The following is a 15,905-nucleotide window of genomic DNA, read 5'->3' as shown; positions in this document are numbered from 1 at the left end:
CCTACTTTTTATTTTAAAAAATGAATTACAAAAACTTTCAGCGTAGTTATTTATGATATTCCCCCCCTCCACATCATTACAAAATTACCATTTTGTTAGATTTAGAGATGCAATGCATAAAAAGGTATTTCAAGTACAAGTAAATTATGGAACTAGATTCCAGTTAATGAAGGACTCTCACTCTCACCTGGAGAACTCGAGTTGGCCCATCTGGGATGACTCTAACAGCTAGTACTCCCGAGCCAGGCCTCATCTTCTGGTTTATGAACTGCTGTTCAGGTGGAACTGGCTCCAAAAGTTCAAGAGAAGTGTCAGGACCAAGAACAACTTCTGCTCCATCGTAAAGACCTGATACTCCTCCCTTTGCCTGGAGAAAGAAATAAAAGTAAAGAAAAGGAAAAAGATAGGTAAGGACTTCAGATAACTATTTATATACATTAAAGTGTATTTTACTTCCCCCTCTTCAGACAATTGGAGAAGAAAGTAGTCTGAGACTCAGTCCCAGACTGAGTAGTCTGGGAGTGATGGAAATTACACATTTCTTACTCTTCAGAGTAAGTAAGTACTCTAGTTAGTCTTCTAGTAACTCATCTTTTATCAGCTTGGCAGCTAGAAAAAATAGCCAAGATCAATAATTAAGTATTTCCCCCTGCATGTTCAGACACTTAAGCTATAATGATCAAACACCGCAAGTCCTTCTCAAAACTTTTTCAACATGATAGAAAGGTTCCTAAAAGATGAACTCTGGATCTGCAGGGAAGATAGGAATTTAAATCCTTACTGAGTCAACAGCTTAATGCAGTAACGTGGGGCTTTTTTGGTTACCTCTTACCTCAAACTGACAGGTAATAACTTACTAAGCTACCGTAATTTGATCACAAAATGATCAACCCAATGTCATGGGCCTAAGTCAATATTTATCTCTGTTTTTTGGTATTAGAATTGAAACGTATCATCAAAAGTAGCAAAGAAACACTGTATTACCAATATCCTTACTATACTATTACTATATATACTGTATACTAGTATCCTTCCTATATTCCTTCAGAGAAAGCGAGCAAAATGTCTGAGATGCTGCTTTTCAGTCATTGCTGGTTTGTTTTAAAATGAACAAGTATCTGAACCATGTGTTTTGGAAAAATACACAAACAAGTCATAAGGAATTTAGAAACAAAAAAAAGAAGCTAAATAGAACGTACATGTCCTATCCACAGAACTTTCAAAGTGATATTTCTAACATCCTGTACTTTACAGATCCATTCCAGATTCATTGTTCACATAAGACACACTTTCATCACAGAGCTAACATATTAACTATGAAAGCACTTTTTCCTCTGAATTGAGTTTGATTTCCATTGCTGTAGCTTGCAAATAATTTATTTTTCATAATAAAACACTAGAAATAATATATTTTATCACAAGTATATTTTGCTATTTCAACAATATGCAGGATCATGTATTCCACTTGCTTGTAAATGATGGATAAATATGGCAGAAATAACTAAAAGTATGAGCATCAAAATTCTTTTAACATTTAGTACTAGAATTCATAAAAGCAATCCAGGTTTCTGTGCCTACAAATTGACATCAGCAGGCAGAATTATCAAGTAGTTTGCCAATGCTTATTTTCTGAAAGTCAGCATTTCCTGGAACATGACAAAAGAGCAAACAGTTCGAACTTTTTTTTTTTAAATTCTTGTTATTGAAATATTAGAGCCATGATTCTGAGAAACGCTGGGTATACACAAATCTGACTTTCACCAGTGATATTAGTTGACACTCAGCAGCATTTTTAAATTCAGTATGTACGAGAACATAATGACCCTACTTATCATCATACTGATTATTTTCAACAATCACACACTATTAATTCTCTAATGCTTTACTTTCAAGTTAATGATGTAAGACGGTTATTTATTTGTAATTGATAAGAACTTTCAAACATCAATTTAAAACATGTAAGCTATTTATGAAAGTCTGGTCTCATTGACATCCTGAACCTTGGGTTCAAAGCTTTTCTTCTCTGCAATACTAAGATCAAATTCCTGTCATCTACATCAGCAACAGTCAAAACAAGTTCGAGTATGAGCAGCACTGACCTGGACAACAAGTCCATGAATACCACAGGTCAACTTTCCATCACGAAAGCTCCATGTCTGGGTGGTACTGCGCCGTCGATCAGGCTTTCTCAGCATCAGTGGCTCATACCTACAACAAAAGCATGCCAACCAAGACTTAGATGATTCCAATTTCCCAGTTTCAGTCCTGTATTTTTGTTCAAGTTCGCTTCCCTAATCTCAATTCTAAAGTGCTGTTTTAACAATTTGCAGCTGAAAAGACATTAATTATGCTTTTAAAAATACACCAAAGTCACAAAAGCTGTTCCTGAGGACAGATAAAAGTCTAGCTCTTACAAAAGCCTTCAGAATCATTTATTTTCTTATTCAGAGAACATCATGTAAAAGCAAAGACATAGTTAGTATCTACATCAGTTTCATTAGAAATTGTATTTCCAATACCTGTTATCTGTGACAGCTGCCAGACCTGCAATATCTAAAATCATACAAGACTCCACAGACCTAGGAGAAGGTTTATGGGGGTTATGAGGAACTGATGAACCTTCATGGCAAAGCATTCCCGTGCCAGTCATTCTCCAAAGCTGGGATCGCTTTCCTGGCTCCTGTTGCATAAAAAAAAAAAAAATCAAGATTCAAATGAACACAGCAGTACAGACCAAATATTACTGCTCTATTTTGCTATCAAGTATTATAAATTTATAACTATTTTCATCCTAAAAAGTTACCATGATTTTTTTTTCTTTTTTCCTTCTCCCAGCACCTGATTTTACTTCATCACACAGCAACAGCATTTTAAAAAAATCAAACGTGTCTTTGTACCTTCTTTTTCAGTATAACTCGCTGCGTCTTTGGAGAAACATCAAGGACAAGCTCTGCATATGCAGCATCCCTGTTTGAAGCAACTGGCCTTACGCTTGCCTCCTGTAAACTAGAACACCAAGAAAATTTCATCATGTTTAGTCAGAGTAGCTGCTGCTTCTTTAGATTAAATTAGATCTGTATCAAAAACAAACCAAGAAAGCTCACAATTGCACTACAGCCAGACAATCATTTATATTGTTTTGTTCCCTCTTGTTAATTTTGAAATTATCGGCATAAACTGTCAATTTGACTGCACTCTTAAGAGGGGTTTTCATTTCTCACTACAACTAGCAGCTTCACAGAGAGATCAGATGAATTCCAAACAAAATTTTCTACTTTATACTGGGAAAATCAATAAAATATGTTACATTCTCCCATAGCTGTTTTTAACAGCACATAAAGTGCAAGCTGAAATATCACAAGCATGTCATAACATGTACATCTTGTAGTGAAGTGTTCTTAATCCACCAAATGAAATCAAGTTCCTGAATATGACATTAAACATCCTTGCTCTTTTAAGATCAGACAGTGGGCTGACAGTAGATGCCACATGCTAAATCTTCCTCAGTATGTGAGAAAATAAACATTGACAAGTTGCACCTACAGAGCTAAGTTATCACAACCAAATAACATAAGATACACAGTTTACTGACTCTGCCAGACTCAACTTCTGAATTTTTAACTTCTCAATTTCTTCTGCTAGCTAGATGGTCAACAACAGTTTAGTTGAATTTGAAATACTTTCAAAAGGTGTAAAATGACGATCATTAAGAGAGTAAAAACTTACAACACCATAAACATGCAAAATATTTTAATGTAATATATAAATAATTACCCTGAGAAAGTGTACGCAGCAGCAATATAAATGAAGTTTTCATAATAAAGCTGTTTGCTATCTTGGAAGTCATTCATGCTACAGACAATTTCTGAGGAGCCAGCCCCTTTAACTGTCAGCATTATAAAAGGTGGTAGAACAGGCTCATCCCAGGCATAATCTAGAGAGGTCATAGGCTTCACTTCAGTGTATAGTCTTGGCTCGACAACACCATGCTGATTAAAAACAATTGGGACCTGTAACAGTTATGAAAGAGGATTTAGTTTCACACAAATTCTTAATCAGTCAAGTTATTTACTATCATTTACCCATTTTTCAGGAGTTGGTCATTGAAACATGTTCAGCTCGCTTCCCTCACCCCATTCTTCCATTTGAATCTCAAAGGTAATCCCAAAGGGACTAGAAACATCACCTTTGCTTTTACCCATCATCTTTGGTTCAAAATGTCATTAATCCCATGGTAGCATCTCAAACCTTCCTAACCAAAGTTAGGAGACTTGCCTAGTTTTATTTAGCAATTCAGTAGCAAAATCCATAATAACAACCAGTAAGTATTAAGAGCTCTATCTCCTGCTCTGATCACCAGGCAGTTTGTAAGTTACTGCAAAATAAGCAAAGAAAATTCTCTGATTTTTTATAATTACTGACATGGAACTTGCTGCTTCACCTCTCATATTTGTTATTTTCAGCTCAGTAATGCCTCTCATTTTAAACACCAAGTAAGTCAGGTGTCTAAAACAAAATATAAGCAAGGAAGATATACATTTTAGTAAAAGAAAACAGAATCATGACTTTTTGCTCCCTTACCTTGGAAAAATTGTCTATGCGAAAAGGTGGTGGTAACTGATCTGTGTCACTGAATGCAATGTGATATGTGGCTCCTTGAAGAGTAATTTCTACTCTTAAGAAGTAGCATTTTCCCAGGGTGTCCCTGAACAAGAAAGAACAAGTGTATGAGAGGCAGGTTTCTGATGTGTTTTACTGCAGTTGTAAGTGTTAAACAGCTGCTTCTGTTAAAAAATGGAAGCATGTTACAGAAGATTTCTGTATAATAAACTACCTCATATTAATATGGAATGAGTTATTTTTGTTGACCTCAAATCCTCCAGACCAAATGCAGTTTGGGACATCCATTAATCTCACACATAAGAGTTGATCATAATCGTTACGTGGCCAGTGGAACACAACGCTGGAACCAGGAAGTGTGGAGAGATAGCCATCAGGATTGGATGTTCCCTAGTAATAGAAATTGGTAAACAAATATCCTATAGGTGTTAAAAATACAATATTAATCTATAAACCTTTTAAATATTAGCACAGCAATTACTCTGTTAGGCAAATGATCACAATTAGAATAATAATAAAGATTGTCATAACCAGCCAACAATACTTTCAAGTATAATGTTTGCATTCTTTCTGGTTAGAAGATGCTGTGACTAACTACGTGTATTGTAGTAATATAAATGAACCATCTTACCTGGCCTCTGGCAAATTCCCGCTGAACAAAGGCAAGCTTATAGGTTGATTTATTATCTAGCAGGTAACGGGGTGCAAATGTTACCATGCATGTATCAATATAACGACCTCTGCCTTTTTTCACATCAATACCTTGGAACAGAAACAAATTAAAAACAAAGCTATTATTTACAAGAAAAAAAGAGATTATCCTTCAAATCTTTTTATACTTTTGCAGTATATAGACACTCAAAATAATCAGAGACAGTAATTAAGTGTAATTAATGTACTTAGAAGTAAGTAATGCGCTTAAGAAAGTACTTACTTAAAAGTAAGTAATGTACTTAAAAGTAGCATATGAAGGAAGACACAAAAGCTGAAAGAACAGTCCATAAATACAGTTATTAATACTCAATGATGAAATGCAACAATCACTGAAAACTGATTTTTAAGCTAACAAAATTCTAAGAACTGTTACATCTGTATTTTGAATACTATCTTTTGTCTAATACTTTTCCTCTGAACCCTCAGAAACCTTTAGCAATGTAAGTTTCCCTTCTGCAGTTTTTCTGTTTCTGGTGTCACTGACAACATGTCCTAGCAAGTTCCACAGTATTTCTCCAATGTTCCCATAAACACATACCAATGTTGTAAATGAGGCCTGGTCGGTTTCCATGTTGGATCACTTTAAGGGCTCTGACACCACTACCGCCATCCAAAGAGAAACCCTGGCACCAGCCAGGCATACCTTCAGGATGGATCCCTTTTCCAACCCGCATTGTACAACTTAGGGTAAGAAGAAAACACAAACATTTTCTCATTTAAATGAAGGATCAGATATCAACACAATGCTGATGATCAAACGTGTACCCAGATACAAAAATAACACCTCTGTTTTAATATAACAGTATCAGAAGCCATGATAAATCTCTTTAATAATTCATTCTGCATTTCGATCATATTTTTCTTTGGATGTTCTAAGCTCTTTTAACAGATGGGTGAAGATTCAGTGACTGTGTCACGTATAAGGCTATTGTACGTGGACTTCCAACTAAGTGACTGCTACAACTCTATTAACATTCAGAGTTCAGATTTTTTTTTCCATTTTGGTATTGTTTTTAGAGATAACAGATATTCACACAACTTGGTAATTCTCTTCAAACAGGTTTTTGGTTTCCTTGGTAAAGAAGCATGAGTACACACAAAATAAAACCATCTAAGGAGTTTTCAGCAGGAAACGCTGAAAGATTCAGTATGCTTATTTCAGTATTCAGTAACTAAGTAACAGGTCATCTTAAGAAAGGTTTTTCCTAAATGATATTTATACTAATATACCAGCAGCCAATTCTCTGCTGATTACTTTCATACTTTCTAAGGTTCCTCCCCTCTACTCTTCTCTCAGTATTACTTACAAGTTTGGCTGTTCTTTATCAGCGTAACAGAACAGAAGCGGGCTGAGACTTCTAGCAAGTTCATGCTCTTCAAACTGACCTGCAGCATCTGTTTTTGCATTATCTTGTCTGAAGATAAGTGGTAAGCCTTTAAGAAAACACAAAAAACCCCTGTCAAGTTATACTTAACCTTTACACAAATTTAAGATTTGAATGGTAAAAACTACTTCAAATTAAAGAACAACCTAAAATACCTCTGTTGGAATGTTAGCCATTAGTCTGCATGTGATCTTTCTCATTCTATGTCTAACCTGCTTAAGGACTAAGCCTATTATAGCTGAGAGCCGTGGAGTCTGCTGCAAGCAAAAAAAAGAACTCCTGTAGCTCTGATAATGCCAATGGACATTAACACAGCGTAACTGCAATTTATTGTTCAAGACTTGTTGCTTACAGAAGGCATTTCAGTCACTGAAAGCCAGAACTGTAACAGGAGTCTAATCTATGCTGATTTATTTACAGTTACATCAAGTCTATTACATAGCTCACGTTTAAAAATCTGCAATATAGCAATGAAAACATCTAAGTAATTTGCAAATCACAACACAAGAGGTGCTGGCACTGAAAAAAAAAGATGAATTAAAGTTGCAGGAAAGATTAAGTGGTGTTTAAAAAGCTCTGTTTATCTAGAAAGAAAATAAAAACTCTGCATGAAATCTTCCAAGTTCCACCTTTATAGTTATGGAACAAAACACTGTAAATTTACCTGTTTTATTGATTAACCAATATGGTGCTGAAATGAATATTTTTAGAGAACCTTCAGCAAGACATACAATCCTTATGGTCAAATTTAGCAGCCGTTTGTTGACATCATACAATCGCATCCGCACCATATAGTTTTGTGTCCCAGGAGGAATCAATAGTTCTTTACAGATTGGAAAGTTTTCTAGCAATACCCCTAGAAAAAATAAAAAAACAACAAAACAAACCAACAAAAACAGGACAAACATTAGCTTCTGGTAAGTATACAGTTTAGTCTTTCATATTTTTTGGTCTTTCTAAATATTTCATAGAGGTTAGCCACGTTAACTTTTAAAACTACCCAGTGTATTAATCTCTAGCCTCATTAATAAACACTTAAATTTAAGTCACAAGCAGAATTTTTTTCTTTTATAAAAGAATTCTGCTTATGGCTAATTATTGCCTTAAGCATCAGAAGTCCAGCCAGTGTTGAAAACGCATGTGTTCTCCGTCAGACTGAAAACAGCAAAAACACTCATAACATTGGGGAGTTATTTGATTCATTCCCATCTTTATCACTGTTCTCTCCAGTTTCCACTGTTTCCACTCTCAGGAAAGAGCCAAATAAGAAACAGAGCAAGACAGCTGGCAGATCTAGGGGAACGACCGGAATATTAACTTTTTACTATTTGGATGTGTGCACTTGGTTATTAACCGTAAGAAGCACTGCGACCCAATGAAATCATCATATACACGTTTTAAATTTTTTGTTGTTGTTATTACTATTTTCCCAATATTTTACCATTGTTCCTTGTAAAAGGAAATAGTTATTTTTGAGGTGCTCCTCTAGGAAGATTAGGAAATAGCATCTTATAAATTGCCTTACCAAGCTCAATGTTCTGAGATGTATCAGCTGTGTGCAATGCTGCCTCCTTGCCAGGTTTAAGTGTCCCATTAATTGGCATCCCTTTAACATAAAACTCAAGTTCACAAGGCAGCAAGTTACAGATTACCACAGTTGGCAAGAGATAAATAGTATGCCCAGGCTGCCTGAAAATCTGTTTAGCACTGTCAGAAAATATGTGGGAGGGCATGTAATCGGGGTAATTTTCTTTCTTTATCGCCACACAAAACCTGTGAAGACACAAAAGTATGTGAGAAGAAGTTAACTAACTCAATGGAATAACTGAAACTTGCGTTTGGATAAAAAGTCTATACTCTATTTCCTAGCAATTCCTCTTTTACAATACATATTAATAGTGTGCTTACTTTGTATTCTCAGACATTTGCTAACAGGTACTGTCAGAGGGGCTTCAAGGAGCCCTACAGAAATATAGTAGTTATGCATTCAATGCTTCTGATTATTCAAGTGACCAAGGAAAACATCCCATTATACTGCAGAAGCATTTATCTCTACGTATTTTCTTTCCTATTGTTTACTTTCACAGTATTTCATTTATCAGAAGAGGATTACAGTTTACTGAAAAACAATTGGGTTGTAATTTACCTGAAAAATCGGCTATTTTCAGACTCCATTGAATGACACTCTCGCTTGCTGCTACATACTTCTGCTGTCTTCTGAACATTCGTCCAATGAATTGGAGCCTTACAGAAAAAGACTCCCAGTCCTTTTGGCCTGGCTTGTAAGCGCCAAGATGTAAGATGGAGTGGAATAGCAAAGGAATCTCCTGGCATAACCGCTGGAAGAACTACAGGTTCTGCAACCAAACAGAAAAGAAAATACACATATCAAAACTGGCCCCTTTACTGAAAATCATAACATTTTCAAATAGTAAGTCTCAATCTATTTTCAAAGCAACGAGTTACATTTTAAAATTAAACACTAGCTACTTTATGTACATTCCAAATATCAGTCCATTGCTTTAAGCCCTATTAATCTGGCAGGAGACAAATTTAGGCACGTAAATCTAAAACTTGGAACAGACTAAAAAGATGCTGAAGCTCAAATTCTTCCTCCTTGGATGCTTCAGTGAAAAAGCATATTCCAAAAAGAACACATTCATTATGTTCTGGGCATGTTGTCAGCATGTCACTACATTTCTAGACTGCACCTTCGCATGCTAACACCTGAAACCTAAACTACTGCCAGAAGATAAAACATACTACATACAGGATATACAAATTCATCTTAATGGAGTCTCAGCTTTATCTGTTTGCTTGAGCAATAAGGAAAAATCCTACTCTAGGCTCTCTAGCTTACCTTGCTGATCACTATCTTCTTAACATTACCCATTCCCCATACATGGAGGTCTACTTTGTTGTTAACCATTAGAAGCAGCAACGAATTTTTTTCAAAACTAAAGATTTTATACAGTACGGAAGGAACATACAACACTTACTGTCAGGAGCAGAAGGACTATCTAGTCTTAGTTCCATCGGTGTTTCCAGCTTGTTCTTCACAATCAAGGCTGAGCGCACCGTTATCACTTTCCGAGCGCTACCTTCCATGGTTACTTCAAATACCACACGAACTGGAGGCAATGAAGAAAACTGGAAGACAGATAAAAGCAATAAAAAGCTCAGGTAACAATTTTATCTAATAGAGGGACCTATCAATTTGAAGCTGTAATTGCTGGAATGAAAACTTGTGAACTGAGAGCAACCAAGATATATACACTTTCAAAATTATGGTTTATAATCCTGTTCTTACTTGCCAAAACACAGTAAAGTGATCAAGAAGCATTTCAAAACACTAGTAACTCCGTATCTTTTCCAAAATGATACAAGCTGTAGTAAGAATGGTGTAGATTCTGAAAGCACACTTTATACACAATATCACAATTACATTATTTTATAAATTCCTGAAGTTTGAATTCCAAGCCTTATTCAGGTGGAATAAGAAGAACTTTACAATTACTCAAAGATTTTTCTCTCTGCCGACAATAACAGGAAGAGTAGATTATATACCTTCAAATTTATGCATTAATGTGTTCAATAAACTCTGTGAAGACGACATTTCAATACAGCTTGATTACACACATCAGTGAGTTTTCACAACCCAGCTTTTGTGTTTAGGCAGTCAGGGTTTTAGCATCAGTATGGCTTATGATCCTACTATTTATGCATATTGATTTTGGGTTCATATTACTTTAGGTTTTGACAAGATAAAGTAGTATAGTGGTACGTATTTCAGCAGTCTCAAAAGAGACATACTTACTTTACCTCTTCTGCTACTGTTATTTAGATCAAAATGTTTATGCACCAGAGCATATTTTAATTCTCCATTTTCTAAAATGGCATAGCAAATTTTGGAACCACAAAATATGATCTTTATAGAAATTAACTACATAGTAGAGACTTAAAACTGCGCTTATTTCAGTGTGCTTAAAAAAAAAAAGAATTATATCACCCTAATTATATCATCCTAAATTTCTTAAGAAGGTAGATGATTGGCTGCATTGTTTCAGGACTTCAAAAGTAAGAGTTTTATTATGTGGACATAAGCCTAGCACCAGTGTTTACTCAGACTGTAAAATCCTGTATTTGAGGAATCTTGTCACAGCTGAAGAGCAGATAATACTTAGTTACTAAGGTATCATTCAGTTTGTATTCCATTCAAGAAAGTAAATTAATATATAGTTTAATGTGTTTTATTAATTACTGGTGACTCATCATTCCTATATGTCAAAATTCAAAACTAAGGTGGAGTATACTTGAAACATTCATGTCTTCTTTGCTCTGAGCTGCCCGTCTAAGAGGCATTGCCACTCGGATCCTGAAAGCCACATTTTATATGTTCTCACATGCTGGAATTCACATACTGGATGTTAAGATCCACTCTTTAAATAGTCATTTACAATAGTGATGAATGTTAAATGACATGAAAATGATTGCTCTGATTTGGAAACTCTTTTTATTTGCTTTACTTTTGTTTCTTACCAAAAAGTTTCTACACAGGTGGAAAAAAAAATAAAACAGTTCACTTGTAGAATTACACTAGTCTTATTTAAGAAGCTTTCAAAAAGTGAAAATATATACTCACATAAACTTGTGGATGTATTATATTTGTTCTATTTATTGGGCTTCCAACCTGGGAGAAAAGTAAACAGGAAAGGTACGTGTTCACTTTAAGCTATTACTGACAGTTGTAATACAGATTATTATAGAACAATAAACTGAACACATTCTTCATTTAGTCTTTCTGATCTTCAATACAATTTTGAAAACAATTCAGAACTATATTAGCAAAGTCCAATTGTAATACTGCTTTAAAAATAAAAGAAGTTGAAGGAGAAGTGTTGGAAAAAAAATAATCCACAGATATTCCTGAAAAGCAATTCTTGTTAATTTGCATTCTTTTCCTTCACGATCCAAGTTGCATATAAAGATGATGCTTTTTACACCTGAGTATGAAATCATCAGAAATTATTCAAACAAGAGACCAGTTGCTCTTATTATTAGTTGTGGTTAGTAGTAAATTCTAATCCTGTTTTATGTCAAAAAGACCACTTACAATTTCTGCATTGTTCAACAACCTTCAATAGCTAGTCTTTAAACATAACTTCAAAATCCAGTAAGATCATTTTTATCATTGAGCCTCAACCACAACTGCTACCCTGCTGGTTATCACAATCGTGTTTTTCCTTCATGACAAGTATATTGTGTCTAAGCAGCCACATATTTCAACAACCTCTAGACTTACAGGAAATTGCCGATGTTGTTTATTTTAAGGAAATTAACCACAGAAAAAACATCGCTGCAATAAATGAAATAAAATAGTTGCTGAAATGCTGTGGTGATTTAAAGCTCAATCTCCATGAGACCCTGACGCTGCCACTAACATATTAGTCCTGTCATTAGAAGTTCTGACTGCTAAGCACAGATTAAACTGCTGGCTACTCTGTGTTTCTGTTGTGCATAAAACAGCCAGTTAGCACTTTCAAACTCTCCCAGTCCAAGCTAACTTGAAAGAGGACAACCTCATATAGCAGTCGCTTTAAGACCGAAATCTTGGCAGACATCATTAATCTTAAGTTACATATCCTGTGAAGATTTACACTCAAAATCAGAACTTACAGTAGAAGAAGATGAGTTCTTGTCTGGTGCAGCGTATCGGAAAAAGGTTCCAACCTTGTCTACAGACACTGGACTGACTTCTTCCCAGCCATTTACTCTCACTTGCAACTGATGAATTCTCAGGTCGTGTGTGTGCCTACCAGTTTAGATTACGTTAAATTACTATTAAATATTTATCTTACATTGCAAATACCAAACAGTTCATATAAAATACATTCTCTGGATTATGAGAAAAGAATCTCACTAACTAGCCATTTAAAAAAATCTCAAGTTTGTTCATTTCATGGACAAAGACAGACCTGACGTTCTGTCTGTTCAATTGCTCCACTCCCTGATGAGCATAGAGAAATAAATACAACTAAGTCATACAAGTAAACAAAAAAGCATGCTAAATATTTATTAGTTATTCTAGTTCTTAACACTGATAACACTTATGCTCAACAGCCAGTACTCCCCCTGCCCCAACCACAGACTGTTAGAATACAGGACATATGATTTGCAATTGAAGGCCCTAAGTCTTTCTAAAACCTTTTAATGATCTAACCTCAACTCATATCTAGGAACAGCTTCCACCTATCACAATATGAGCTGCTCGCTAAACCATTGATAGTTTCACACTATATGTGAGTTTTAAATATTTAAAAACAAAACACTGCAAGGTAAATTAGTAAATAATAATTATTTTTTTATCTGCTAGTGTCCTCACAACTATGATCCCATGAGCTCCATATATGAGTGTGTCAAAATGCATCTCACAGCCTGGTTCCTTCACCTGTGTCTGAGTTTCCCTCTGGCTTCAAATTCAAATGGAATTTCTTCCCCCGTGATAACTTCTTGCCACTCACTGACATTATGGGCATCATCCAGTAATGTCCCATTTTCCTCAGGAACAACACCTGGACTCCCACTGTGAGACAATGCAGCCCTGTAAAGAGAATCACACCATCTTATAAACTGACAAAATGACTGCTTCAAGTAACAAGTCATTTTTAGTCTGCCTCAGTCCACAAAATTCCTGCAGTAAGCACAAACACATAATGAATGTATACCTGACTGTTCTTCACGTTCTCTCAAGTCTCATGAAAAAATTATTATTATTATTTTTTAATACTAATACCACCTCACTGTTAAAGAAAAGGCTCTTAACTAAGATAGACTGGGAGTTGTCTATGATTCCCTGCAAGAAAACAAGACAATTGAAGACAATAGTGTTTGGCTCACATCCCAGAGAAGCCAGACAAGTATTGTCGAAGTGACCCCGCAACAGCTTCTTACCGGGTAGGTGTTGTAGTTAGGGTAGCAAACCACAGAGTGCATCCAGTATGATTTCTCAGAGCAAATGGGACAAACGGCTGTCTACGTTTTGGGGTCTTCACCTCAGCTATAAAATAGAACACAGATTTGTCTAAATATTTATGAGAGAAATATTCAACAGATGCTGATACAGGATGAGACACAATGGCTGGAGAACCACAATCCACATGAACTCCGGAAAAGCAATCTAGGAAACAGATTACTAAAACCATTTAAAAGTGTATTAGCTACTACAGAAACAGCACAGAAAATCTTCCCCTACATTAATTGTTTTCCTTAGTCAATTATATAAAAAAAACGATAAAAAACATAACAGGAATTGAGCTTAATCTACTTGTTCTTTTGTTTCTTCATATCAAGCTTTATAAAGTATCTCTGAAAACTAACATGCAGACAACTCAACTAACCCCCCCATCATAACAAGTAACTTTTCACGTGCATTCAAACACTCAGAATATTAAAACCACATTCACTAATACTTAAGTAATAAGTTTAGCTTTTTTCAAGTATGCATTACTAACAAGCACATCTTCCACATCGTAGTACGTCATGTCTGTGAAAATACTTACTGTGTTTGGACAGTTAAAAAAAAAAAAAAAAGAAAAAACCAACAAAACCTGCCAAATCCCAGTAACTACTTAGAAATGAAAATAAATGGCTGCTCCCTAAATGCATACATCTTTCTGTACGTGAAAAGTTGAAAGAAGGCAGACACATTAAATCAGCTGGTCAAAGACAGAAATTAAACGTTTCACAGAGTTTATCTGCATTCACTCCAAAGGAGGACTGATATCAAGTTCAAGCACGCCATACTCTTAGACCAACTCTTCCCAAGGCAGCATGCATCTAACCAAGAATAACTTAAGCACAAGTTTACAATGGCAAGAAGGGGGAACAGAAGAGGGTAGGTAAGTTTTTGAAGGCGTTACTGATGATCACATACAACTTTCTTCCAAACGAATGACAACGAATGACTATATTCCCTACATTGGAGCCATGAATCTGATCTCTCTGAATCTGAGAATTTTTTTTACAATTAAATGCTACAAACGCTGATTTCTTTAAAATGAAAACTCCATTTTTTGCCGAATGCAACCTAAAACCGAAAATCTTTTTGGTGTAGAGCTTGATTTAATACAATTTTCTGGCTAGCTCAGGTTCTACAAAATCACAGACCAGAAGCCATATGAACTTCTACTCAGGTATTTAATTAGTTGGCTACTTTTTTCTTTTTTTGAGACATTTAAAAAAATAATTTTGTGGACTGTGGCTTGATTTTTGAAAGAGAACAGAACATAAAATTTGTATCTTGTTACTACTGCCTGAAAACAAAGTAGTTATAATCAAAAGGATTTTTTTCATAATTCATTTAGTCATTTCCCTGAGCTGCAACACTCACTAAAAGCAAGTAACAAATATTTTTCCCCACAGAAAAATCTTCCTGAAAAACACCTCAGAAAAATAAATCTTTCTGTCATTTCACATTATAATGTGTGTGTGTGTATGCATGTGGTTTTGTTTTGTGGTGATTTTTTTTTGGGGGGGGGGGCGGTGGGTAGGGGGTGGGAGAGAATGATGGCACTGTTGTTTGGTTTTTGGCTTAAACATCGACAAACTGCAAGCACTCAAGAGACAAATATTTGTAAGGGGCAGTCTAAATTTTGCCACAGATTAATAAAAAGTTTTCTCTCCCATTTATACCATTTATCCACTTTTGTACAACGTGAACTTATTTATCAAATATGCTGTTTTGTCTTTCACAATGCCACAGATTTTAAAAAATAGTAATAATAATAATAATAGTGGTCTTTAAACTGGACGGCTTTCCCTGAAGCTAGTAGTGTCAAATATAAAACAAACAAATTAAAAGGTCATTTATGAGGTATGTTCTACTTCCTAAGGCTCACTGAAAACAGATTAGGTTCCTACTGAAGCCATCCTAAAGTTTTAAGTATCTAAACACACATGCTCATTCAAGCAAATGTATAATAAACAGACTGTTAGATATATTTAGAATATAAAATTTAAATACTGTGATTGTATTAAGCTGGTTTTAATCTCATTATTCTGTCTCACTAAAAAATGGACATTGAGTAATCAATAATCCATACAACCTTCCCCAAAAGGTAGTCTTCCCATACGCAGTTCCCATGCTTCTCCCTTCTTTCCCGAAGGGCCCTGAGAAGACTGTAAAGT

General features: G+C 35.3%; 1 protein-coding gene across 4 annotated transcripts in view; it reads right to left on the bottom strand.

The window, feature by feature from the left end:
* VPS13D (vacuolar protein sorting 13 homolog D) overlaps positions 1 to 15,905 on the bottom strand; it is a 90,876-nt gene that overhangs the window by 44,635 nt on the left and 30,336 nt on the right. For all 4 annotated transcript variants that reach the window (XM_040533913.1, XM_040533915.1, XM_040533914.1 and 1 more), the window contains 18 exons: positions 13,671 to 13,776; positions 13,168 to 13,320; positions 12,396 to 12,531; positions 11,362 to 11,409; positions 9,719 to 9,869; positions 8,866 to 9,076; positions 8,245 to 8,492; positions 7,384 to 7,575; positions 6,642 to 6,768; positions 5,873 to 6,015; positions 5,252 to 5,382; positions 4,835 to 5,010; positions 4,582 to 4,705; positions 3,775 to 4,010; positions 2,898 to 3,006; positions 2,520 to 2,680; positions 2,100 to 2,208; positions 188 to 367 (listed from right to left, as the gene is read on the bottom strand). In XM_040533913.1, coding sequence (XP_040389847.1) covers positions 188 to 367; positions 2,100 to 2,208; positions 2,520 to 2,680; positions 2,898 to 3,006; positions 3,775 to 4,010; positions 4,582 to 4,705; positions 4,835 to 5,010; positions 5,252 to 5,382; positions 5,873 to 6,015; positions 6,642 to 6,768; positions 7,384 to 7,575; positions 8,245 to 8,492; positions 8,866 to 9,076; positions 9,719 to 9,869; positions 11,362 to 11,409; positions 12,396 to 12,531; positions 13,168 to 13,320; positions 13,671 to 13,776 — 2,741 coding nt within the window. The remainder of the gene's footprint in view (positions 1 to 187; positions 368 to 2,099; positions 2,209 to 2,519; positions 2,681 to 2,897; positions 3,007 to 3,774; positions 4,011 to 4,581; positions 4,706 to 4,834; positions 5,011 to 5,251; positions 5,383 to 5,872; positions 6,016 to 6,641; positions 6,769 to 7,383; positions 7,576 to 8,244; positions 8,493 to 8,865; positions 9,077 to 9,718; positions 9,870 to 11,361; positions 11,410 to 12,395; positions 12,532 to 13,167; positions 13,321 to 13,670; positions 13,777 to 15,905) is intronic.

The sequence above is a fragment of the Cygnus olor genome, chromosome 21 (assembly GCF_009769625.2).
Source record: "Cygnus olor isolate bCygOlo1 chromosome 21, bCygOlo1.pri.v2, whole genome shotgun sequence".
In the NCBI taxonomy this organism is placed as follows: Eukaryota; Metazoa; Chordata; class Aves; order Anseriformes; family Anatidae; genus Cygnus; species Cygnus olor.
Note: the sequence above shows the minus strand (reverse complement) of the source record. Positions and strands in the feature narration are given on the sequence as shown.